This window comes from Hakea prostrata, chromosome 3 (genome assembly GCF_041222555.1).
Source record: "Hakea prostrata isolate BN-2017 chromosome 3, UWA_Hpros_2, whole genome shotgun sequence".
Taxonomy (NCBI): Eukaryota; Viridiplantae; Streptophyta; class Magnoliopsida; order Proteales; family Proteaceae; genus Hakea; species Hakea prostrata.
In genome coordinates this window covers 13,687,888-13,715,584 of record NC_142602.1, presented here as the reverse complement: position 1 = coordinate 13,715,584, position 27,697 = coordinate 13,687,888, and the positions used below count along the sequence as shown (strand labels likewise).

The following is a 27,697-nucleotide window of genomic DNA, read 5'->3' as shown; positions in this document are numbered from 1 at the left end:
TCAGTTCTATTCCCTTGTAAGTGTTGTCTTCCACCAATCTAAAAATATCTGGTAGATACTAACAGTTTAATCATAGATTCATAACCCACCCCACCAAAGATAAAAACAAACAGGTGATGGACCATTTCGATAGTTAATCATAATACCCTATGCTGCAAGCCTGCAACACATCACATTTTAGCTGTAGGAGGTAGGGGCCAGCCTTCCTAGGATCAGCACAACATTGATCTTTCAAGCAAAAGGAAAGGCAGTTTGGGATTATTCTTATTCTTATTATTATTATTATTATTATTATTTTTTTTTTGCCCTTTGTTAAATAAAAGTGGCTGACAGATACCTTTTTCATTCAAAAGACACCAACAGCCCAACATCTAGAATATTTTCTCAGCAGAGAAGAAAACATGTACATTACATACCTTCCATATTTTGGGTCGTAACTCTGTATTTGAAAGAAGACCAGTGAAGTATTTCCTGCTAATTCTTTCTGGAGACCCCCACTGTCACCTTGTAATAATGGAGTAGAATCCCCACTTCCAGCCAGCTATATTAGAGGCTTAATTTTAACCGACAGCCACTTATTAAGATAAATAACAAAATTAACTAGTAACATTCTTTAGTTGTTGACAAAAAAATATAATGCTTATTAAAAGAATCCACTAGATAGCTCAACCCTACTAAAAACTAAACTAATAAAAAAACAGAACCTCAAGATTCTTTCTTAGGGAGGAAATCATTATGTATGCATGTTCTCAGGGAAAGGAATTTTAGCACAGCAGTGATAATATCCAGTGTCATCAAACGCAAACCTCTGGGACAGATGTGCTTCCCTGATAAGATACTCCCCCCATTCCTCAGAACCATGTTGTTTGATGATGCCCCGCGCATCAAATGAGTCGAACCTTTTTGTCCTCTTCTCCCTCTTCCTGGACATTTAAAATTTTAATATTCTTAGAAAACATTCAAGGGGGACCAATCATAACTATTAAAAAAGAAAATGTTAACATTGCATGAATACCTTTTCCTATGTCTTGCATTCATCACTGTGGCATGCAACTGCCATTCAAGGGAACAACACATGTTATTTATAAATGGAGATGCTTAACTGACGGAAACCAGTAAAGAATACTAACGAGATAAACACGAACAAATCATCCAGCAATGATCCATTATCTCATAACATGGCAATCACTAAAAGCGTTTGAAACTAAAGTTACACAAGTTACACTTTGAGAGTGACAAAATATTCCACCCTGCAAGTTGAGGGCACTGGTTCAGGATGTAAGCGATCCACAGATGTGGGGATGAATAATGCATTGTTGTCTGTTGAAGCCACTGGGAGTTTCATGAGGCACCCAACAGAAGTAATCAAATAACAGCCACCAGAACATACAACAACAGAACAATGCTTTCCATCCCCACCCAGTCAACCATGTCTGATCCACCTACATTTTAAATATAGGTAAACCATACGTACAATATGCACTGTTATTCAATGTGTAAATGTTGAGACACTCAACATTCTATTCTTTTGAGCATTCTGCAGTATCAACACAAGTGCCACTGGCCTCAAAAGAAAAAACAAGAAAAAAGAAAGAAGTTTCCTCATGCACCTCATGCTTCCGTATAAAGAAAACACTTTTCAGAACTTACACGTTACCATAGTTATCAAGGTGTTGAGGCAACCACGGCGCCATGGCAATGGCCACCTTGGCAATAGGATGGCCATAGCCATGACAAACAAAGTCTTTTGGGTTATTTAGTTCCACCTTTATGCTATGTAAGAATTAAAGAATCATCCTAATGCCAGAATCATAAAAGCACAAATAAACAATTATGCTTATTACACTATTGTAACAATATAGCATATAAATATGTTATCTCTAAGAAATTTGAGTGGTCAAATAAACATTTTTTTCATGTCAATATTGCTCTAAATGACGATATCTTTTTAAATATCAAAACACATGAATATTTTATTGCACACTCTTCATTCTCCTCTTTCAAGGCAGCAGTGCAATCATTCGGCAAGGGAGGATACAAATCATACAATTTCCGTCCACGCGAAGTAGCTTCTTGTTTTCAGCTCTTATCATTGTTTAACCATATTGAGACAGATTAAAAAAATAATCTTATTGAGAAAATTTCCATCGTAAGAAAATTGCATTTTCATCTACCAACTAAAATCCACTTTTTTTTCTTTCTTGAACTAGGAAGTTTGACCTTTTTTCCCCATCTCGGAATCTTTCTATTGGATTCGAAGAACGGGGGCTTCGATTACTTATAAATAGCATCTTAAGGTCCGACTGGTGCAAGGCAATTTGCAATGAAACAACCAATTGCCCAGCCTCAAGAAAACAGCCAGATGCTTGATATGTGATACATGCCAAGGAGTTGCAAACCAAAGTATCTACAGGTAGCTAATGAGAAGATAGTGCATGGAACAACACTACAAAACAATTAATCAGTCCATTTAAGCAGTGCCACATAGGCAAGGGTTCTCATCTATAGACAACTGTTGGCAAAGAAGTCTGTTTGTATGAGTAGAGTTAGACTAGTAGCTGAGAACAACTAATCCTTATGGGCAAGAGTTTAGAGTTAATAGATCTTATGAAAAGGAAAGCTATTAGTATTGTCTGTATGCAAGCAACTAGACAGGAGGGTGAGAAGGAGTTAGATGGGTTTTAACCATGATTGGTATGATATAAAGAAGATCAAAGTTGAACAAAGATCCATAGAAAAAATTGGTGGATGTTGAAAGGTTTGGAGATTAGCAGTCATCAGGCTTGTGTAGGACAAAGAAGTTGTTGGATGGAATATGATTATACTACAATTTATATATTTATAAGTCATTTATTTATTGATATTTGTTCATTATTTTGGAGAAATGGGGCTACATAATATTGGTTTTCACACAAACACAGGTTAGAGGGTAACTGGCGAAAACAATGCTAAGTTGGATGAGATTGAGCATTTTGACAACATTTGGAGATCAAACCGCCTATGGATCACTTGAACCAACCACAATCAACAGCATCATCGACAAATTGAGAGTTTCACAAAACATATTGGCTATTGGTCTTATGTCATCCGCAATCTAAAATAACACAACTTTAATCCTTCAAGCAAGTCAATCTAAATTCAGGGTGAAAAGACACGGCTGAAAAGCCATTTTTGGCCAAATTAGAATAAAGTTGTTTTACTATTTTTTCCTTCTAATTCCATTTTTCTCTCTCACATCTCCCACCTTTACCTTTACGAGTTCCATGTCAACTAATTCCTTTCTTCTTTTGTACCTTTTTTGTTGTCATTCCTCTTCCAATTCTATCTTCTTCTTTTTCTCACCGTACAACAACAACAACAACAACAAGCCTGGTCCCAACTAAATGGGGTCGGCTACATAGATTCTTGCCCTCCAATCACCTATGTTTAATAACCTCAAATCTATATCAATTTCTCTATTTTACTCCCTATGGGAATCATGTACACCTCTCTTTTTTTCTTATATAAATCCAAGGCTTGGCTCCTTTTAGAAGAAACCTTCTTTCTCCAATTAGCCTCTCTCTCTCACATTCTCTTTCTTTTAAATCACTGTCCTTCTTCTCTTTCATATTTCCTTTTAGTTTAGTTTACTATTTTGGAGAAAATGTATAGGATTTTGTTAATTTTATTATTTTTAAGAGAAAGGGTAAAAGATACTATCTTTTTGCTGTGAATTGTAGTTAGGCATTAAAAGTAGAGCTGCACTTGAAGCTTGGATTAAGATTTGGATGCAAAAGCTGTAAGATCTTTTAATGCAAAATTGTGTTCTTCATTGAGTAACATTGTATTCTCCCTGTACTTCAATTTAGTTCATTTCATGGGTTTTTTTTTTCCTTTTAATTTTTTCTTTATGGAATGTGAAAAGATTCCCTAGAATTAAGGATCTGCCCAGAATCCTAGAATTGGTAGAAAAGAAGCTAATTATTTTTTTGGATCCACATGGGTATTGGTTTGAAAGGGGAAAATTGGGGAAAACTTTGGAGAGGAAACAGTTCACAAGAATCTGAAATTCTTGGGCAACTTGATTCTTTCCTTTCTTTTCTTTTCTTTTTTTTTTTTCTGAATTTTTCTGTTTTTCTGTTGCTGCAAGAAAGAGAGACAGAGAGAGAGTCGGAGAGGGTTGGGAGGGGGCGAGGAGGGATCCTATGGCAGGGAGCAGGGTGAGGGAGGGCTCTAACAGGGTCATCGAATGGCAGTTTTTCTTCTTTTCTTTTTTTTTTTCTTTTTTTGTTTGGGGGGGGGGGGGGGGTCAGTCTCGTGGGGATCTGGGAATGCTGCTGCCCAGGTGTGGCAGCAGGGAGAAGGGGTGGGAGGGTGAGAGGAGGGGCTGGGCTTGCTGGGAATGAAGGGAAAGTGGAGGGGGAGGGCCTGCAATCGGGTTGAGTGGGTCTCCTAGGGCTGCGCAAGGAAGAGAAGGGGTGGGGGAAGGTTGTGGGTAAGAGAGGAGGCAGGGGAAGTAGACTTGTAAATGGATAGCCGAAATCCGCCTCCGAATTCGCATTCGTATTCGTTTAAGAGTATCCGTATCCGAAAATTTTCTTACCGGAAAATATCCGTATTCGTCCACTAAGCAACCGGATTCGGATGCGGATAATTGCTTATCGGATCGGATAATATCCGGATAAATTTTTATCCGAATAGAGTAAAGTATTTAACATTTTTTCTTTAAAAATAGATGCTAATCGGATTCGGATAGCGGTATTCGGTAATCGGAAATTAGAAATTTATAATAAAAAATGTAAAAAAGTGACAATTATCAATCAATAATCGGATATTTTATCGGATCGGATTATTATCGGATATCCGATAAAGTTTCGGATTCGAATTCAGATGGCTTCTCTAAATTTTTGCCGGATTCAGATAGCGGATTTGCTAGTTGGATTCGGATTCGGATACTGGTATATCCGAGCCAAATCCGGTCCTTTTACAGGCCTAAGGGGAAGGGGATGGGGCTTCTGTACTTACTTGTTTGCTTGCTGGACTTGAAGAAGATGGCCTTGAATGCTTTGAAGATTGCTGATCCTTGAACAAAATTCTTACTCCATGGGCCCCTCAACAAGGAATCATGATCCTTAACTCAAACTCAACTTTTATTCAATAATCAGACTTAAGCCATTACAAAGAAACAATAAGCTATTTATAGCCTACTAAAAGACTCAAAACACTATGTAGGATTCTGTAATAGACTAGGATCCCATGACATAATCTCAACCCTTGAAATAGAATCTAAGCATCTCTAGACATATGCTGAAAATAAAAGATCTAATAACTTAAAGACTCTATCTAAAGAAGTTCACTTTAAAAAGAACTCCTAGGACACTCAACTATAAACTACTAATCATAGTTGTCACGGCGACGAGGCGATGCGAAGCGATTTAGGCTAGTTGAGGCGATGAGTCGATGAGGCACCCTCCAAGGCGCTTTTGAGGCATTTTAAGTGAAATTTTTAGTGTACATCACATTTACTTAATTCATTATAAATCTATCATATATTACATAATTAAAAAAATTAATATTAGCCTACCTCAAGTCATCCAACATACTACAAACCACACATAGTAGGTCCTAAATAAAAAGTCGCAGGAAGAAAGGAAGAGAAGAAGCCGCCTGTCGCTGGCCGCTGCTTGCCGGAGTGTCGTCGTGGGAATGGAAGAGAAGAAGAGAGGAAGAGAGAAAGAGATTAGGGATTAGAGTGAGAGTGAGAGTGTGAGACTCGAGTCAAGAACTTATTCTCTTTCGATTTTGTTTGTTTTTTTTAATTATTATTTTAACATTTGATCAAATGTAGCGTCATTATAAATATGCATATAGGTTCAAACAATAGATACTTTACAATCGGAATCTAATAAGTAATTCAATATATGCCTTCGATTTGGCATCTTTCATGTGATTTAAAAAGAAAAAAAAAAAAAACGCGGACGTCTTGGGGTATAAGGTGTCCGAGGCACCTAAGGCGATGCTTCATACCCTAACGCAGTCGCCTTATTGCTTGAAAATAAGGCAATGCCGATTTGAGGCGCTCCGAAGGCACCCAGACGCTTAGGCAACGCCTTAACAACTATGCCACTAATAAGACAAATTATGATTACAAGCAAACTCCTAAAAGATAAAAGCCCTTCTTGTAAAGGGATCTTACCTTATCCACAACTTAACCAATTCAAACACAACTCAAATTAGGAAGTACTAACCTAAATGGAACTCTAGTAATAAAGCTGGAATTAATTTCAGCAATAGAAGGGGGCTGAAAATGCCCTAAACACCCCTTACTAAGGGGTTCGGCCAGCCTATGGAGGCTTCTTGGAGCCATCTAGGGGTCCCCACCTAGGGTTTCAGCCAAGGGTCAAACTCATGGTCACATCAGTCGGATCCTAATGAGATAACTAGGTTCACCCCCCCCCCCCAACCCCCCACCAAAAAAATAAAAAATAAAAAGAAAATGATGATGAGATAAAATGCTCTCTTACAAGAAAAAGAAAGGCATTCTTTTTTTTTCTAATTCCTGGCGAGGTCAGAGAAGAAGACAAGTTTTTTTTGTTTCCCTTTTCTTTTTTTATTTCAATAAGAGAAGAAGACTGTTTAGCACTTTAGGTTTAGGGTTAAATTTTTTCCCCCAATTACTAAGGACAGTAATGTAATTTAATATAAAGTGTAAATAAGTAATATAATATTTCAGGGTTATTTTAGGATCTTTTTGAATAAATCAAAGATGTCATGTCATTTAACTAACGGATCTTAATGGCATAGGGCCATCAGTAATAACAAGCAAGTCTAAGGTTGGATTAGTAATCTCAAAATGTATAGGGCATAAACTAGTACATAAGGTATAGTATAGGGGGGCAACAGTAATTATCCCTTGATATTAACTACTGAATATTTTAGAACAATTATTTCATACAATAACCTAGTAAAAATATAATAAGGATCATCAATTTTCCCAACACAACACAGAAATTCATGAATGACAGCACCAGTAAAGGAAACAATGTCCACGAGAGAGTGGCAAACAGTATCTTTTTGCCTACAAGCCACATTAGAAATGAGAAATTGGAAATGTTAGACAGGCACCAACATGTTGCACACTGTCTGGATGTTGCATGATTATTACCAGCTTCAGGTTAGGTATGGTATTTGAGAAATCCATGCACCTGCCGCACCCCACCTCACTCCATTGGTGCCTACCCCAGTTACCTTGTAATATTCTTTGCTCCATGCATGCCTCTAAAGATGGATAAGTTAGGGTTTAGCAATTACTTGCTAAGTTCATCTGCTGTAATAATGAAATAACCCCTAAGCCCCTCCAGTTGCCATCTCTACCTACGGTGATGAGTATCAGTGCTGCTATCTCTTAGCAACATAGGATGTCCAGGCCACAAATGCAGCAGTTGCAATTTGGCTGTGGCAACAAGAAGAAGATGCAAATACTATGCATTTGGGACCAAGCAGAAAGTTCCATCACCATCAAAGCAACCTTAAAGCTAATCATACAGAAAATTAAAGAATATAAGGAGGAGGTTGTAACATTATACCTTTAACTTTTGTTGTGCGTCCTTCTCAAGAACAAGGCCAGCTTCAACATAGGCATCAATAATGACTTCTAAGAAAGTTCAAGAAATCCAAAGATATAGAGTAATATTTATAAACAAAACTAGATAATAGCTAAGTTTTCAAACTAAGTCCATGCAATCTAAGTGAATAATGAAGAATAACAAGATATGCTTTGAGAATTATTTGGATACGACAAGCACGAAGGAGGCGGCCTTCACCTCCAAGTTCTTCAACCGGAGCATACAAAACTCGAGCCTTTGCAGGTGAACCCCTCATACACTCCTACTTGATCGGAAAAACCAAAAGCATTCTAGCTTAGATATGGTCAGCAACAGCAAATACAGATGTACAAAACTACATACATAATAACCAACTCTCTATCTCAACACCTCTCCCCCCCCCCCACCCCACCCCTCTATAGCGTGATAATAAAATTCTGGAAATGGTCTAGATACAGTGAATCAAACCTTTATGTACATGAAACAAACTAGCACAGTGAAGGATCTTACCAGTCCTTTAAGCCTCACAGAAATTGGTTGACCATTCAAGGCATCCACGACCTTAGGAGAGACTCTCTGCAGAGGAAATACAGTATGTTGTATTATTTGGTGGTTCATTTGATTAATCTATTTTCAAAATCATATCTTTACCTGCAAAACCTCAGTAGCTGCAGCCACGCGCTCCTCGTTCCACAATTTCAGCATTAGTACAGTGAGGTGAAATGTTTTTGGTTTAATAAATATGGATTTGTCAATTCCTGAATCTGTCAGGCAGCAATGTTTCTTTGGTAACTAAACCATAATAAAAAGGGACAATGAAATGACTGCAATGCAAACTTCGAAATGGGAAAGAAAACAAGCCCCTCATAACACAAAGTAACAGATGTATGAACAATGCAAAACTACAAAAGACACTCTACCCCCAGAATATGTAAGCAGTTAACATCCTAAAATTGGTGCTAAATAGTCAGAAACAGATATAGACACTAACAAATGACTAAATAAGAGATAAGCATTAAAAATATAGTTTTAGATGATTAAGACTAATAAGTTTACCAGATGAGGTAGAAGATTTTGATGCTTTAGGCAGATAACTAACAATAGGTATTTTATTTATCTTCACTTCAACATGTTCACTATCATCTTCAACTTTAGTATCGACAGCAACATCACTTCCTGCACTTATCTCCATTTCAACCTGTTCACTATCATCTTCAACTTTAGTAGCAACAGCAACATCACTTCCTGCATTTATCTCCATTTCCACGTGTTCACTATCATCTTCAGGTTTAGTATCAACAGTGACATTAGTTCCTGCATTTATCTTCACTTCAACATGTTCACTATCATCTTCAACTTTAGTATCAACAGCAACATCACTTCCTGCGTTTATCTTCACTTCAACATGTTCGCCGTCATCTTCAACTTTAGTATCGACAGCAACATCGCTTCCTGAATTTAACTGATCATCCTTGTCTTCTCCGTCTTCTGAAGTATCTCCACTTGAATGACTCTCCAGATCCTCATCTTGCTTAGTACTGCTATTTCCCAGGACAGAGTTCTGAAAATTTATAAGCTTATCTACCAGTTCAGAATGAATAGCCAACGGGAGTGAAACGAAGTGAGAATATTCAAGACGGCTCTTAATTGCCTGTATTTTCACACATGCAGACAGAAAAAATTTAGGCTCCCTCAAAAAAAAAGGTGAGGAAAACATTGCAGTCAAACTTCTAAAATTACCAACCAGTACACAGGAGTAAAAATGGTTGTACAAACAACCTCAAAAGTATAAAACGTCTAATTAAGGATAGTGCAATACATGTGACCGTGAATAACATCTTCTTTAACATACATTCAGCATTCAGTGTAATCAAGACTATTTTCAAACGAACATGTTTTGTAAAACAGCTGTGGAATTTTTTCCCCTTGGCAACTATAGTTGCATATACAGAATAACTTATATTTATTTTCAAAGCTTTCCCAAAGGATCCAGGAAATTCAAGCACTTAACTAGTCTTGTTAGTGACAGAATTGTCCTGCAAGTGATGAAATTCTTTGTTGCTACCACAACAAATTTTATGCACAACAAGAAGGAAGAAAAAGAGCATGTACTTGTATCAGGCTCTAAATTTAGTTCAACAACCCATTTTACAGAAATATTGTTTCAAATGTTAATAGGATACACTGTCTACAAGTAGGACTTGACCCATAGAAATTAATAGATTGGAAGATTAGTATCAGCTACTTAGCATGAACTTGAGTAACCTATAAAAGAGGAACTAATGGGAGAAGTTCATGAAAATACACCACATTCATCATTTTCTCTTTGAAGAATAACACCCTCAGTGCTGCCATATCGTTCATGCCAACTGCACATGTTGTTCACGGGACAAACTTTATCTTTTCCACTTTTCAGTTTCAATCGGAAAGATAGTCCCAGTGGCATGAATCGGGAACCTGAAATTAATAATACATGGGCGTAACCCCCCCTATCCATCTGAATGGTTCCGTAGCCGCCTTCACAACCCGATTTATTTAAGGCTTTAAGCTAACCTCTTATTAAGCGTCTTCTCGATCAACAGACCCGAAAGGTGGGGAGGGGTATGGTAGTTTACCACGTTGGAGCTTCATAAAAGATACACAGATACAGAAAAAATGGCTCATAAAGGCAACTGCACTATTAGATGTGTAACAGCAGTCCTACAGGGTATGGGTACGACCAGTGCTTGCTTTTAGTCTAACATCAGATTCATCTATTGCCATCCGAGTCTTGACCGCTACTAAATGATTATGAACCTGAGGAATGTGAAGCATTGCTCTGGTGAACCATAAAAGATAACAAGGGCCAGAAGGACCACTAAACTCTGAGATCTCCTGGAGAATCACTCACCCAAATGAGGGACTAACTCACCACTAGGGGGACCTCAAAAACTCAATGAGGATTCATTCATCGAAGACTGCAACTCTCTCACAGCAAGAGATTACATGGGAAACAAACCCTCTCCTTTTTCGCAGGTTCAAGCCCCACTGAAACCAAGTAATAAGAATCAATAGTGTATTTTTCCATTCTCAAAATTTTCAGTTATGCTTAACCTCATCAAGTAACCTCAAGATTAATTTTCTTGCCATCTTGGGACCATTTAACCCTTGTTTTGTTCATTCATCCAGGGAAAAGAAAATCACACATATAAAGGGAAAGGAAAGAAAGAGCTGTCAGCATACTGTTATTGGAGAAGAGTTCTTGGAATAAAACCATTGGGAAAAAAACCTGTTGGGGAAAGCAATAACTGCTCACGAAATCATGCTGATACCATTAGGAGAGAGAAGTAAGAAACAGACAGAGAGGGAAAATATAATTATGGGTATGCATGAGGAACTATTTTTTTGGCAAAAATTGTGATTATGGGTCTAATATGCACAACTTTATAATCATCTCCTTAGAACTATTTTATCCAAAGCCAGGATCAGAGGTGGGGGTTGAAAAACACAGCATGGATAGAAATGACCTGCAGAAGTATATCTTGTATTTTTTCTGAAGCTTTAGTAACATTTTCAAGGGAAATTCCTTCAATGACTGCAGCAAGAAACCATGTGAAAGTCAAGCACTGGATCATTTAAAATTTCAAATGGAAAGTAATTAAATGGACAGGAAGTTGTCAACATATTAAACAATATATTCTTTTCCAACCCAATAAAGACCATGCTGCTCAAGTGGACCTTCTTGGTGGTGTTATTTCTAAAAACTTTCATTAAGAGATAAAGTAAAGGTCCAACTAGCATCCAAAGAAAAGCAAAAGCAACCAACACAAACAACTACTCTGACTAGGATAATCAATAGTACGGGTTCAAAATGCAGTCTTGGTATCCGTTCTTATGCAGTATTGAAGCAGCAATAAGTTGTAGTTTCTAAATACAAGTTCATTGGAGCAGCAAAGCAACATACATATTATCCACATGTGCGCTTACCAATGAAATCCTCCTTAGATGAAGGGAGTATGATTTTTACTCCCATTTCTTCCTCAATTTGTTTTTGTGTGGCTCCCCTGGTCAAGTCAGGACATTTATGAAAATTTGGTAGTGCCAAAAAATTTAAAAGTGCCACTTAGCTTAGAAGAAGAAGAGAAAGGGGGCGGGCAGGGGTGGGTCTTGAAGTACCAAAACAGAATATTTCACTTCAAATAGAATTGTCTCAAATTGTGGGGATATTCAGGATGAAAGCTTACCCTTTCCCTTTGATGAAACGTAATAAAGCAGGAGCAACCTGCACAAGTTATATTCACAAATAAGGCAAGGATAGAGATTAGCACACATAATGCATGGAGTAGAACAAAACAGGTTCTGTCTGCAATTTGGACATAACTACAGAATGTGAGCAGCATCTCCAGTCCAAGACCAACTGGAAGGCCAAGGGAGCCACCTAGAGTTGCTGCCCAATTGCTTTATTTTCAGTTTTAATTGTTTGATTCAATTTCAATTGCTCCTTTTGAGTCTGCTAGATAGATCAGGACAGAATCGTAAGTTCTGCTATGTAAGGGGTACATTTGGCAAGTAATTTTCTTTTATTAGAATCTTCTGTTTAATTAGGAGTTTTAAATCAGTGATTGTACAGGTCAAACTATGAGACCTAGTAGCTGCTGAGTTCTAGCAGTAATTGTTGGATTCTATTAGGGGTTTAAAAGGGGTTGGTTAGGGTAAGTTAGAGTGTATTCATATAGAATCTATTCCTTGTAATATTCTACTTCCACAATATAAATAAAGGGCGAGACAGGATCAATAAGCCACACTACAACGCCAACAGGCAGAGCCTAAGTCGATTAGTATGTTCTCATCGTGTCTCAAACCATAAACCCACAGCAGATTTTTCTCCAAAACCCCGCAGTTTTCTGGCCAACAACAAACGCAACCACGGGCAGAAATTTCCCTTTCAAACCCAGCACGCACCGCGCACTACTCAGTCCACCTGAAGACCGGGAAGAAAAAGGGAAAGAAGAGAGAAGAAGAACCACAACGGCGCCGCGATAGAAAAAGAAGCGGCCACAACCGGCGCTCGCGATAGGAAACGAACACAGGGGCAGGCCAGAAGAAAAGGAAGAAGAAGAGAAGCCACCACGCCACGCCACACGGCGCGCATCATCTTCCCAACGGAACATAAACTGATTTCGGTGGGGAAGAAGATACGATTGTTATTTGGTTGGTTTTTGGGTTCAACTCGATTTGGTTTTAGTTCATTGTTTGGTTCAATTCTTGGCATTGTCCAAAAAGACTAGACCGAACCATATTTCGTTTTTTGTCTCGGTTTATTAGACGGACCGAATTTTCTTTGGTTCAAAAAAAAAAAAAAAAAGAAGAAGAGGGAAAGGGGATTTGATCATATCATTGTTTGGCTATTGCATTGGCGCGTTAGTCACAAGGTGGAAGAAGCGAGACAATTTCAACAGGCAACACGAGGACCGCCCCACGGACGAACATACCCAAATTTTCATCCTCTTTCGGTAAGATTTGATGGGACAAATATTTGATTTGGTCACGACGCACAACTATTCTTGGAAGAGGACTTGTTGGATACATTCGGGCACCACATCAAACCCACCACGGGCGTTCCGGGAAAAATGGATCTCGAATGACTCTCTTATTATGTCATTTCTCTTGAATTCCATGATTCCAAATATTGCCCGTGGATATCTATTACTGATCGCTGCCCAAACGGAAGGCACCGAAACATATGGACGGTGGGAAATGATGCACGGGTTTATGAGCTCGAAAGAAGCCAGAGACTACCCAAAAGGAACGAGGGCACTATTATCGAGTGCGATCTCTTTGGCAAGAGTTGGATCATTATGGGGATTATCACCCCACTAATCCAGATGATGTGGCGACTTATAAGAAGCACATTGATAAGATGAGTATATGACCGGCGGGTTGAACGGGAGTACGATCGGAGAGTACAAGTCTTAAGCCGTTCTCCCTTTCCTACACTAGAATAGTCTTATGCTCTTGTTGGGGAGGAAAGTCGGATTAGCCATGCTCATACTCTATTTTGGAGAAATAGCTTACGGGACTAAACGATCGGCTAAGGAGATTGTCAAGTGTGAGCACGACAAACCCTATCATACTAAGGAAAATTGTTGGAAACTCCATGGGAAGGGATTTTGGAAAAAAAGAGCACAAAAAAAGGAAAATGAAAGCCGTATCTCGAGCAGTCAGACACCCTCGCGGATGTTGGTCTCCACGGGAGGAGTTAACTCTGCGCGAGAATCTCCGGGAAGCCTCTACCACGCTCTCACTAATCAAACCAACTCCTACCTTGTACTTGGGTAAAACTTACAAGCTTCCAAGTTTCTTGGTTTCTACTCCTTGGATTATTGATACCGGAGCCACAAATCATATGACGGGTTTATCCTCTTTTTCTTACAATATTCTAACTCGGAAAGGATAAAGTTGAATCGATGGCTCTATTCTTCCATCTGGAAAAGGGACCATTCAACATCTCCATCCGTCTTTGTCTAAAGTTTACATGTTCCCTCTTTCTCTACTAACTGCTCTCTATCATGAGTCTTACACATGACTTAAATTGTAAAGTGACATTTTTCCCATCTTATTGTGTCTTTCGGGATGCGTACGGGGAAGGAGATTGGACGTGGTAAACTAGACAATGGACTTTATTTGCTCGAGCCGATTGAAGGATCTACCGCTCGACTACATCTTCTAATCGGGTCCATTCGGTAATATCGGACCTTCATCGGTGGCACCGTAGGCTAGGTCACCCCCTCTAGGAACTCTTAAGAAAATATTTCGATTTAGTTTCTTCTGTAATGAGGATGATTTTTTGTGAAGCCGCATTTTGCGAAGCGACTGTTCTACTTATTTACCTTCTCTTCATAATAGAAAAAATATTCCTTTTATGTTAATTCATCTTGATGTGTGGGGTCCCGCCGACGTGTGTCATCATCGGCCATAGGTACTTTGTTACTTTTATTGATTGTCACCTCGTTCTACATGGATTTATCTTTTAAAACAAAAAATGAAGTTTCCGATGTTTTCGTGATTTTCATAATATGATTAAAACCGGTCAATGCCCGTGAAGATCCTTCGGAGGACAATGGCACGAGTATATTGATGGTGAATTTCAAAGATATCTCTCGACTCGGCATAATACACGGACTAGTTGCGTTGATACGGCGCCCAAATGGGGTGGCGAAAGGAAGAATGGCATCTCTTGAGATAGCGATTATGATTGCTATGAATGACGACCGATCGGAGTGATGCTATTCTCCGCTTCTTACCTTATGAATAGGATGCCCGTAGGATACTTGGTTTTAAATGTCCTAATGAGATTCTTCAAGGAGCCTCTTCTTTTGTTATTTCCCCAAAGGTTTTGGATGCGTGTGTTATGCGGAATCACGCCCACGAGTAAGTTGGCTCCCGGGCCTACGGCATATTTTGGGGTATTCTGCTACTCGGAAAGGGTACAAATGTTATCATCCTCCCTCCAAGAAAACCATTGTATCCATGGATGTACTTTTTCATGAGTTTTGCCCTTACTATACACCTCTCCGGGGGGAGAGTCCTAGAGGAGAGGTGTTCTTTCCAACTCTAGATCTTCCTTTCACACACCAACACAACTTAAGAGTCCCGGAAGAGTTTCGACCGGGGGAGACTTCGGCCGGTATACGAGGACTCCAATCCTCCCCTTCAATTTCGAACCATGTGAAGAACCTAGCCAAGGGGAGACCACTCCTTGAGACACCCTGTTGGGGTCTTTCAAAACCAGATTGACCAAAATAAAGGGGTGCGGACTTATCGGAGGAAGAAATACAACCGGCTAAGCGAGGTGGAGAAAGGGGATACGTTACCACCGGTCTCTGCTCCGAATCGGATTCTCCGAGGTATCTTCTTCGATCTTCCTATTGCTTGTTAGAAAAGGGTCGGATCTTGTACTCAACATCCCATAGCTAAATATGTTTCTTATAACTCTTTGTCGACTCCTACCGTGCTTTTATATCCTCTCGTCATCTGTATCTGTTCCTAAAAGTTGGCGGGAAGCCTATGCTTGATAAGAGATGGAAGGAAGCTATGGTAGAGGAAATGCGAGGCAATGAAGAAAAATGACACTTGGGAGCTGGTTACACTTCCTCCAGAAAAAAAACCAGTGGGCTGCAAATGGGTATTTGTGGTTAAACAAAATATGGATGGATCAGTCAACAAGTTGAAAGCTAGACTAGTTGCAAAGGGGTTTACCCAGACCTATGGGATTGATTATCAGGAGACCTTTGCCCCAGTTGCGAAACTAAATACTGTCAGAGTTCTGTTGTCTGTAGCTGTGAACAAACACTGGAACTTGCACCAACTAGACGTAAAGAATGCCTTCTTACATGGGGAGTTAGCGAGAAGAGGTCTATATGGAAATCCCACATGGTTTTTCCGATGACAAACTGCAGGGGAAAGTCTGTCGGTTGAAGAGGTCAATATATGGGTTAAAACAGTCTCCTAGATGCTGGTTTGGACGCCTTCAGAAGGCAATGACTTCTATTGGGTACAAGCAAAGCAATGCTGATCATACACTATTTGTCAAGAAGTCAAGTACTAACATCACACTTCTCATTGTCTATGTAGACGATATTGTCATCACGAGGGAATGATGGTGAAGAAATTCAAAAGTTGAAGGACTATCTTGGCAAAGAGTTTGAAATTAAAGATCTAGGGAAGTTACAGTATTTCTTAGGGATTGAGGTGGCTCGATCAAATAAAGGTATATTCCTATCCCAAAGAAAGTATGTCCTAGATCTATTATCAGAAGTGGGAATGTTGGGGTGTAAAGTAGTTGATACCCCCTATTGAAGCTGGAGCTAAACTTAAAGAAAAGAGGGAGAACCGGTGGACAAAGGAAGATACCAAAGGCTGGTAGGGAAGCTATCTACTTGCCACACCAGGGCAGACATGCTTATCGAGGTATAGTGAGTCAATTCATGCATGACCCATATTTAGCTCATATGAAGGTGATCGAGAATACTACGGATTTGAAGGGAACTCCGGAAAAGGAATACTTTGTCACCCACCGATAATCTAAAAGTAGAAGCATACACCGATGCGGACCGGGCTGGATCTCCAGACGGAAGTCAATTTCAGGTTCTGACCTTTATTGGAGGTAATCTAGTTACTTGGAGAAGTAAGAAACAGAATGTGGTAGCTTATCTAGATGAAGCTGAAATAGGGCTATGGTTCGTGGAGTTTGTGAGCTACTATGGTTGAAAGGCTTGCGCAAGATATTGGAGTCCAAGTTCCAAACCCCATGATGTTAATGTGACAACAAGGCGCATAGTATTGCTAATAATCCAGCAACATGACGAACTAAGCACATTGAAATTGACAGGTTTTGTCAAAGGAAAGTTGGAACAAGGGCTTATCCGCATGCCTTTTGTAAGATCCGAAGACCAAAGCAGATGTTCACTAAGGGATTGAAAGAAAGAGATTTCCTCCTATTGTAGGCAAGTTAGGCATGAGTAATATCTATGCCTCAACTTGAGGGGGAGTGTTGGATTCTATTAGGAGTCTAATAAGAGTTTGTATAGGAGTTAAGTTAGAGTTTGTATTCATATAGAATTCTATTCCTTGTAATATTCTACTTTCCACTTAATTATAAATAAAGGGCTTGAGATCATGGATCAATAAGCCATTCTACTACAAGCCAAAAAAGGGGGGAAAAAGGGAAGAAGAAAACCCGGGGGGGGGGGGGGGGGGGGGGGGATCATTAGGTAAAAAAGCCTCCCATTCGAGCACTATGTGCGTGTTTTAGTGTTAAATCGGTCAATTATGTTGAGGTTCAGGTAGTAGCAGGTCTGATTCTGTCAATCAAATAATCATCCCTTAGGAAAGGTTCTACGTGAAATCCAGCTTAGATCCTTGACAGTGGCTGTAAGAGACAGACTCTGACCACCACCAACAGCAACATTCCAGTTTCATCCAGGATTCGTTCAAGGTCTTAACCAGATACTATTGGAAGCCCTCATCAATCCCCCTACCCTTCCACAACTCTCCTATTTTTTTCTTGAATTTTTGGACTTCTGTAGAAACCCAAAATTCAAAGTCAGGTCTATGCCAATCTAACCATTAGATTTATCCCAAGCTTTAGGAACATCATCCCCTCAACCCTAGTGACCTATGAAGTATGAACCCAATTTCAGCCCTAACAGATCAACCAAACCCTAGATCTGCCCATCCTTGTTATGGTAACCCTATTTTCCCTCCAAAATCAAGAAACCTAATGTCTCCCAAACCACCCATCCAAAATTCCCTTTCAAGTTTTATTCTTTGCCCCTAAGTCTTCATCCCATCTCAAGTGTATCCCATCTGAAGGAATTTATTTATCTCCCATAGTATGGGCTTAGTATCCTTGACACCTAAAATCTTTAACCATCAATATCCCATCAAATAAACCAAACCCCAACCAGGGAATTAGAACACAATTATTAGGAACCAACTGGGAAAGAACGCCCAGTATAACCTAACCAAAACCTAGTTTTGGGCCTGGAATTCTAGTCTAGCCCTAGAGATCCTTGAAGCTGCAGCCGTATTTGGTCATGGCTGCATGACAATGAGCTAACTCTAACACACTAAAAGTGACTGGCTCTCAATTTCACATTTTTAACTCAAGATTCAACTATTGGCAAAAGATTGTTGCCTGAACATGTGGCCTGAGCACAAGCAACGTGGGGCCAACAAGAATACAAGCAGGCTCATCAAAGATGTAATGTTGCCCTAAGGGCATATTGCACTTGTACCCCAAGCCATCTCATTATCAGTTCTCACTGTCATCTTTGATCAGCAACAACGTCCGACATGTCAACCTCATTCACAAGACCACTGGACATGAAGGAGTCTTTCAGTGTAACTTTCCCTTCTTCCCTATTAGCTTGATCAAATTAGATGAGTTTACCTGATATGGTCTCATTCGTCTACTCTTGCTATTGGTTCTCATGCTCTTTCTACCTTACTGGGCAACCTGTCAAGCCTAATGTGGCTAGACCTTCCCAGGCTTAAATAGGACATTGACAATAGCCTTGTAATGCCTTTATCTCATGAATTCTATGGATCCTCCAATTGTATGACGATATCTTCTCCCGGATACTGCTGGTAAGATCTCGAAAACTATTAATGAGACTTAACACCCAAGTTGGTAATGATGCAGAAAGCTATGAATTAAGGAAGAAAATTCATGCAACCAAACAGGAGGAGATGTCCTTGTCCCAGCAATACTCTTTGTGCAAAATGTGACAATAGATTTTCACAGGAGTTTCTCTGCTGCTAGTCGTAATACGGATGCCATTGCATTCAGAATATGGGACGATAGGCTTTGGGTCTACCATTTTCTTGCCAGCACAAATGTTGAGTTCAATCAGATTAAGGATCATGTCCTGACGCTTTTCCATCTCTTAACCAAGCTTATGCCACAACAGTGACAGTACAATCTGAAACAGTCGAAACACTGCCATGCTCCATCCTGTGACATTTGAACAATCATCCCATTACTCTGGCTCAGGCACCCCATCTCGTGGAGGTCATCCTCATTGGGATCCTCCTCGTAGCACTACTAATCACACCGCTCCTGATAAAGCACTTATTAAATGTGATTATTGTGGGGAAGAACGCCATACAAAGACAAATGCTGGAAGTTATATGGGTGTCCTCCAAATTCTAGCAGTTGTGGGCAAGGTCGACTCAACAGTGTAGTTTCCCATTATTTAAAATCTGATGGTGCTACTACAAGTTCCTTACTTTCTTTGGCGAGTTACTCACATTGCGTCATCTGACGTCTAAACTGGACTCTTTGATGCAGGGCTGAAGACATACGCTAGAACAAACAAGCCCAATGGGTCACAATGGCATGACCCAAATCAGCTCATGGCTTTCATGGGCTAGGACTATTTTGGTGGGATAAAGTCAGCCCACACGTCACAATCTTCACGGGCTAGATCTAAGTCCAAGTCTAGTTCTTGAGAAAGTCAATAAAATGGACTATAGTTTAAAATAAGGAACTCATTGTCAAAAGGAGTTTTCCTTTTGTCAAGAGTTAGGTGGTGGTTGATAGGTGGGTGTTAGGTGGTGGTTGATAGGTGGGATGGGCGACCGAGTTGGCTCAAGTTCATTTGGAGAAAAATGCACCATCTCGATGAGATTTCAGTTTTTTGGCAACCAAGATGGCCATCAAGATCGAGTTCTCAAACCATGTAAATATCATTAGCAGCAAATAAATAAAAAATGCAAGTTCTAAAACAGAACTTGCAGCCTAATGACTACATTATGCCTTTTCAGTCAGGCAAACAATGGAATCGGATTTATTGTGGTTGGGTCAGGAATAACCATGCAAATATTAAAGTACCATATAAGAAATCATCAGAAGCTCACTGGCCATTAGCGCACAGAACACATAACAGGAAGAGATACAAAATGTGAACTGTGCAGAAAATAATGAACTTACCTCAACTGTAACCGAATGTTTTTCACTCTCGTCTAAATCTGACTTGAGGGCTCTTTCCTCTTTGACTTGTTCTTTGTTTGTAGTCTCACCAGCCTTTGCATCATTAGGATTGAACTGCCTTGGGTACAAGGACTCTACTTCAACATTTGTAGAAAGCAATGTACGGTCTTCCTCCGGAGCCGCATGCTCCACCTTTACAGTTGTAGAAGGTGTTCCTCTGCCTTCCTCTAAGTTGACATCCTGATCATGATACAACCTAGGAGTTGATGACTTATCAAGTTCACTTATTGTTTCATCTACAGTCTTTGATCTTTTAACATCTGGCTCAGAAGTAAAACCGCATCCATCCAGTTTTTGAACTTGAACTCCCACTTCCGACTTTTCATCATAACCAACTTTCACATGATGAGCTCCCGTATCAATATTTACATCTTTTGCTGAGCATCCTGAGAATTTACATCAGCTAACCTGTTTGAGGCAGTGAACATAATCGTAGACCTGGTACTATCTACAACAACAGTATAATTTTTGCAAGGTAAACCAATATTAATTCAATGAACATAGATGAATATTTAAAATCATATGCCAACCAATTGCCAGGTTTCATGATTATTCTCTTTTGCTCTAAGGTTGCCATTGAGATCTGGACAAAGCTAAGTCTCACAATTACTTTCAAAACCTCAATTAATTAAGATACTATTAAGGGGAAGTCTGCATACAATGGCTACAATTGGTAGCAAGTTATTGCCACATTGAGGCAAAATCTTAGCCACCAATAGGATAAACAAATAACAAAAATGCACAGCAATAGTTGAAATGGGCAGGAAAGAACAAAGGAAATTAATTGACATGAACATGGCAAAGGTTGATGGGGCGGGGGGGTTTCAGAAAATATGCTATAGATTCTTCTGTTTCAGGTACAAATGAATCAATTCTGTATCCTCCAGGGCATCTGAAGACGTAAGTCACTAATCTTTCAATACTTTCTCCACAATGGAGACCCTACCATAAGCTGGGTTCTCAGTTTGAAAATTTTCTGTTAGCAACACTGAGAATCTGAGGCATGTGACATTAATTACTGACCTAAAGATTGCTTCTTGGCAACCTACTAACCTAGCATCTAATAGGTACATATTGCTTCTTGGCAACCTAGCATCTAATAGGTACATCAGCTTCATAGCTTGACGAAGTTGACTTTCCTTCTGGACAAGGAAATTGAGCTTTTTAAATTAAAGATGCAAGCCAATTTGCTAGCACTTGAACACACATTCATTTAATATTTTACTAATTATCCATTATGGTGAATCTGGGTGGATTTCAGCTGCAGAAAAAGATTACTAGCATCTTCCAAAAATTGTAGATCAGGCATTATTTGATATCATGGACAGACACATTTAGGAAGCCTAACTATGAGTGAACCCAAATTTCCTAAACAAACCAGGTGCTGAGACATTGATACAATAATTGATACAGACAGACAGTGGCTAGAAAAAATAGATGGACCAAGCGAGAAGAAATAGTATGGGCATCTAGTTTAACACATGATCAGGAATCCAATGTTCTTACCAAACGCCTACCAAAAAGATTTAACACTAAAAATTCTTTAATCCAACAAACCTTTGTATGGATGAATTTTAATAGGGAGTGGGTGACAGACCTTCAACAGGGATCTGTTGACTAGAGACTGCCCTCCATACAGCAGTCACTCCTTTTCCCTTCTTATGCGGGTCCGTAACATTTCTTCTAGCATTTGACTGACCCATATTCCTACCATGATAAGTCAACCCAGAAAAGGAATTGCACCTCTGTCACAGATATCAAATAAGTGAATCACATTGTATACAATAGTAGCAAACTAGAGATTTAGAATGAAAAAAAGAAATATCGGGTTCAAGAATATATTTAGTATTAAACTACAGTTTCTCTGCCATAAACAAAAATCTCTCAATCCGCATTGCACTACAATTTGAAACATAAATGAGGAACATACTGAGAACCTGAAAGGAGTCCAAAGGTCTAGACAGAACATATGTATTTGCAATTTTCCAACACATGGATTTAGCTTTTACTACAGGAAAGCGATGTTCCCTTCTTTTTAATTATTCCATAAGATGGTTCAGACTCAAATTGACACAAAAATCGAGATTCTTCACACTAATAATGGCGAAGGCTATGTTGATGCTTTTCAATTATATTTGCTCAAACAGAGGATTTTTCATTTGACTAGCTGTGACCCCTAAGTAAAAAGGAATGGCTGAATGCAAGAATCCCCATCTCTTGGAAGACAGCAATTAGCTTAGGTAGGTTAGAAATAGTTCCTTCCCAATATTGGAATGATGCAGTTCCCATGGTAGCCTATGTTTTGAGTTGGATGCTGTCCCATATGTTGTCATCCCACTGACCTCTTAAGGTACTCATGGGCTACTCCTTTCTTGTGCCACCTAGCGTGCTTGGTCATGTGCTATTTGCTCAAAATCACCCCATGCACGCCAAATTTGGTCCTAAAGGACTCAGTGATTTCCTTTGCTATTTAGTCATTCAAAGGGATAGAAGTACTATCATCCCCTTCAAGAAATTGTTTACACCAATGGATGTAGTTGTTCATGAATCTGACAGCACTGCTTCAAGGGGAGTCTTCTCCAAGTGAAGGAGTTCCCTTAATTGTTCCTCTGGATATACCTAAGGCGGAAGATACTCCACTCATACTTGAAGAGGGTAAAAACAAGCACAGGGTTGGCTAATGATCAGAGGAAGCAATTTGAAAAGGGTACGACAGGACAGAAACAGACGCAGCCTGTGGTCCAGAATGGGCCAACCATTGTTACTCCTTTTAAGGTTTTTGTCCACATTTGAAGTAAGAAGCCACCATTGCACCTAACCAACCAACATTAACAAAATTCAAGTCCTTCAAAATATCCCACTCTATCTAGAGATTGTCTCCTCCTAGTCATCCTAGCCTTTAGTTACCAATTGTCGATTATAAACCCCGTAGAATTTGCACTCATCATCCCATTTCTAACGTGGTTCCGTAAGCTTCTCTTTCTGCCTCCTTTTAAGCGTTTGTCTCTTTGTTGTCCCACCCCCCCCCCCCTAAACCCCAGGGTTTCTAACATCTTATGGAGCTTTAAGGTGACAAAAGAAAATGGATGAAGAGCCTTATGACATAGGACTTCGTACATTTTTCTCCGAAAACCACGGATTGTAAGTGGATTTTTGCAGTCAAGCATAAAACAGATGGAACAATTGACAAATATGAAACAAGGTTGATTGCTAATGGACTTACTCAGATATATGGGACCGACTATCAGGAAAACTTTCACGTGTGGCAAAAATGAGTACTATTCGACTGATCCTCTCATGTGCAATCATCAACCTAGGATGGATCTTTCAGCAACTAGATGTCAAGGATGCATTTCTCTGTGGATAACTTGAAAAGGAAGTGTATCTAAATATCCTTCATAGATTTGCATCCAAAGAAACCAATGGGAAGTTTGTAAGTTAAGAAGAGTTTTTGTATGGTTTGAAGCAGTCTCCCAAAGCATGGTTTGGACGCCTTCATAAAGCCATGCTGTCTATTGATTATAAACAGAGTAATGCAGACCAAACATTGCTAGTTAAGAAGACAGGAGGCCACATTACAATCATGGTGTTGAACATAATGAGTATACTAAAAATGTCTTCATTTAATAGGCAGCAGAAACAGCATTCTCATCTCTTCTTAACGTCCTCAGCCCCTTACTAGTACTTTAGAATCCTCACTTTTAACACATCTAACATAGTCAAGATCTCAACTCTTGCTTTCTCATACCTTTAGTTATTCCAAAAAGAGAAGATACTCAAAATATTGACCACAATACGACTTCCAATGTGGTCTTCAACAACAAAACCCCCTGACAAACTATAGCCTGATAAACCAATTGAAAGCCATCACCATACCTACTAAACTGCTTCATGACGAATTTGATTGGGAAATTCAATGGCAAAAAGAAGGAGATGATCCAAGTCTTGATCTTGAAAAAATAAATGGATGGGATTTTGTCCATCGTATCTAGACAATCTTGTTTCCCTTGTTCAGCTTCTACCTTAAGATGCAAACCATTCTTCAAGGTTTAGGAACCTTCACATAAGGATCAATATAATACTATTACTCCTCCAGGCCCTTTACATCATCAAGGTATTCTTCAAATATCCATGGTTCGAGCACTCTCAAGATATCTCAGTTTTTCAAGAATCTAGGATGAGATGCTGCATGAAACACCAAGAATTGTATATCTCATGAGATCTCAATTCAACTGAGATTTCGGTCTTACATTAGAAAAAGTATTATATCCAGATCAAGATCGAGTTATCTTGGTGGACTTGTGGTTTTTACTGGAATTTTTGCTAGAGTCTTGGCTTGGAACACCTCCTAAACTGTACCAACAACTTGTTTAAAGCATCTTCAGCAGAGTTTCAAGTGGTTTTCAGGCAAATCCTGAAGATAGGTGAGAGTTCATAGCAGACTTTATTTTTTTGAAAAACTATGTTTTACACTACTTATTTGGATGTAAATTAAATATTTGTTGAACAACTTACTGTTGTACTCACGTGTTGCAACTAATAACTAGACCGATGTTGCCCTGTGAATGTGTTTAATGTACTGGTTGAGTTCAAACCTTAATGAATTCATTTATATTGACCTATGGTCGTGTACTTTATGTTTTATAAGTTAAATCTCCGCTTCTTCAGTGTATTGGTTCCAAATTAGGGTCGAAATGGATTTAACATCTACACTCATTTTCTCACAAATCTAAGGCTACCACAACGTTTAGAAGGCCTAAAATAGGGGAAATACCAATTTCCAGCCCAAGCTGAGCCTCAAAACCCAACAAGATGGGCCACCGAGTTGACTAGGAAAAATGCGCCATCTCAACGAGATTTCGGTTTTCTGGCCCAACAAGATGGCCACCGAGATCGAGCTCTCAAACCATGTAAATATCATTAGCAGTAAATAAATGAAAAATGCAATAAAACAAATTTTGCACTCCAATGAAAACAGTATGCCTTTTCAGATAGGCAAACAATGGAACTCTTACAAAATAAATCCTTTACCAAAAAGTGTTGGGTCAAAAATAACCATCCAGATACTAAAGTATCACACAATTACATGATTACATCTACTACCCCTGGAAATCAACAGAAGCTCGCCAGCCATTAGTGCATGGAACACATAACAGGAAGAGATATGAAATGTAAACTCTGCAGAAAGTAATGAAGTTACCTCAACTGTAACCATATGTTTTTCGCTCTCTTCTAAATCTGACTTGAGAGCACTTTCCTCTTTGACTTGTTCCTTGTTTCTAGTTTCACCAGGCTCTGCAACATTAGGATTAAACTGCCTTGGGTGCAAGGACTCTACTTCAACATTTGCAGAAAGCATTGTACTGTCTGCCTCTGGAGCCACATGCTCCACCTTTACAGTTGTAGAAGGTGTTGCTCTGTCTTCCTCTAAGTTGACATCCTGATCATAATACAACCTAGGAGTTGATGACTTATCAAGTTCACTTATTGTTTCATCTACAGTCTCTGATCTTTTAACATCTGGCACAGAAGCAGAACCACATCCATCCAGTTGTTGAACTTGAACTCCAACTTCTGACTTTTCATCATAACCAACTTCCACACGATGAGCTTCCGTCTCTATATTTACATCCTTTGCTGAGCATCATGAGAATTTACATCAGCTAACCTGTTTGTAGCGGTGAACATAATCGTAGACCTGGTACTATCTACAACAATAGTATCTTTTGCAAGGTAAACCAATATTAATTACAATGAACGTAATGCATATCATTGAGAGCTTAGCCACCAACAGCATAAACAAACAAATAACAAAAATGCACAGCAATAGTTGAAATGGGCAGGAAAAACCAAAGGAAATTAATACATTAAAATATCTCTGGTTGATTTTTTATTTTTTATTTTTTTTTGGGGGGGGGATTCAGAAAATATGCTATAAATTGTTCTCTGTTTTAGATACGAATGATCAATCCTGTATCCTTCAGGGCATCTGAAAACGAAAGTGTACTAATCCTTCAATACTTTCTCCACAATGAGACCCTGTCCCATAATCTGGGTTTTCATTTTGAAAATTTTCTGTCAACAACAGTGAGAATCTGAGGCATGTGACACTATTTTCTGACTTAAGGATTGCTTCTTAGAAACCTAGCATCTAATAGGTACATCAGCTGAATAGCTTGACGAAGTTGTCTTTCCTTCTGGACAAGTTAAATTGAGTTTTTAAAAAGCAGAGAAAAGAAGCAAGCTACTGTGCTAGCACTTGAACATACACTTATTTTTTTTGTTTTACCAATTATCCATTATGGTGATCTGGAAATCTGATTGCATGGATTTCAGCTTTGAACATAAGGCATTATTTGATAGAAAGACACACTTAGGAAGCCTATCAATTAGTGAACCCAAATTTTTTAAACAAACCAGGTGCGGAGGCATTGATGGAGTAATAGATACAAACAGTGGCTAGAAAAAATAGATGGACTAAAGCGAGAAGAAATAGTATGGGCGTCTAGTTAGCACATGATAAGGAATCAAATGTCCTTACCAAACGCCTCCCAAAAAGATTTAACACTAAAAATGCTTTAATCCAACAAGCCTTTGTATGGATGAATTTGAATTGGGAATTGGTGACAGACCTTCATCAGGAACCGGTTGACTAGAGATTGCCCTCCATACAGCAGTTACTCCTTTCCCCTTCTTATGCGGGTCCATAACATTTCTTCTAGCATTTGACCGACCCATCTTCCCACCATAATAAGTCAACCCAGACAAGGAATTGTACTTCTGTAACAGATATCCAATAAAGAAATCAAGTTGTGTAGAATAGTAGCAAAAATGAGATGTAGAATGAAATTAAAATATCAGGTTCTTGAATATATTTAGCATTAAACTACAGTTTCTCTGTCGTAAGCAGAAATTTCTCAATCCGCACTGAACTATAATTTGTTACATAAATGAGAAACATGCTGAGAACCTGAAATGAACCTAAAGGCCTAGACAGAACATACGTATTTGCAGTTTTCCAAACACGATCAAATCTGCAATGGAATATAATGGGATGTGAGGCATTAAAACCTAAAACGAAGAAATCTAACGTTATTACCAATCTTAGAGAAAAAAAAATGAAGTAACCATCAGAAACAATATCAAACTACAGGTGGTACATGAGTTTGTATTGGCAACTGGACTTGAAGTGATGATCAAATTGTTCCAAAACCCTTTCCCATCTTATCTTTATCTTTATCTGTAAATATAAATAACATTGAAACTAAACTACTGTAGAGAACGGCAGAAATATCCGGAAAAAAACGTCAGTGTTTCCAGTTCCAACTTCCAACCTAGTTGAGACTTGAAATTACCCAAAAAGGGAAAAAGAAGCTAGCAACCAAATTCCATGAATATAAAAATATTTAACAGATAAATAGAGAAAATATTCTGAAGAGGTCAACATTGCCTGCTGAAAGACCTGCAACCGCAACTAATCATCTGTGTCTTTTCTTCCAGACGAAAGGATATTTCACAGAACAGGTTGCGTCAGTGCCGCAAGTGTCCGTACTTTTATGTCAGGAGGAAAATAAAATGT

General features: G+C 39.0%; 1 protein-coding gene across 8 annotated transcripts; it reads right to left on the bottom strand.

The window, feature by feature from the left end:
* Positions 1–312: 312 nt before the first annotated feature.
* Positions 313–27,697, bottom strand: LOC149020952 (Putative eukaryotic LigT). 8 transcript variants are annotated; one of them, XM_089149190.1, is made up of 16 exons: positions 27,569–27,697; positions 27,089–27,152; positions 26,751–26,898; positions 25,319–25,755; positions 21,716–21,863; positions 20,059–20,504; positions 11,807–11,844; positions 11,550–11,626; positions 11,090–11,157; positions 8,640–9,144; positions 8,235–8,347; positions 8,094–8,159; positions 7,776–7,866; positions 7,566–7,633; positions 1,016–1,053; positions 313–923 (listed from the first exon to the last, which is right to left on the bottom strand). In XM_089149190.1, exons 1-16 carry the CDS (start codon positions 27,598–27,600, stop codon positions 734–736), a joined length of 2,529 nt encoding a protein of 842 aa, XP_089005316.1. In that variant the 5' UTR covers positions 27,601–27,697; the 3' UTR covers positions 313–733. The 8 variants fall into 8 exon arrangements, with proteins under 8 accessions (XP_089005316.1, XP_089005315.1, XP_089005320.1 ...); XM_089149189.1 differs by having other exon boundaries at positions 8,640–9,234; positions 27,569–27,696; XM_089149194.1 differs by having other exon boundaries at positions 8,640–9,234; positions 27,123–27,152; positions 27,569–27,629.

What these genes read in the sequence shown, in the direction of transcription:
- LOC149020952 (XM_089149189.1), bottom strand. Translation starts at nt 27,600, where the DNA reads ATGATTAGTTGCGGTTGCAGGTCTTTCAGCAG. An exon ending in CGTTTCATCAAAGGGAAAGG is followed by an intron (nt 11,627 to 11,806) that starts GTAAGCTTTCAT and finishes TGACTTGACCAG; the next exon opens with GGGAGCCACACAAAAACAAA. An exon ending in CCGCCTCCTTCGTGCTTGTC is followed by an intron (nt 7,634 to 7,775) that starts GTATCCAAATAA and finishes GAACTTTCTTAG; the next exon opens with AAGTCATTATTGATGCCTAT.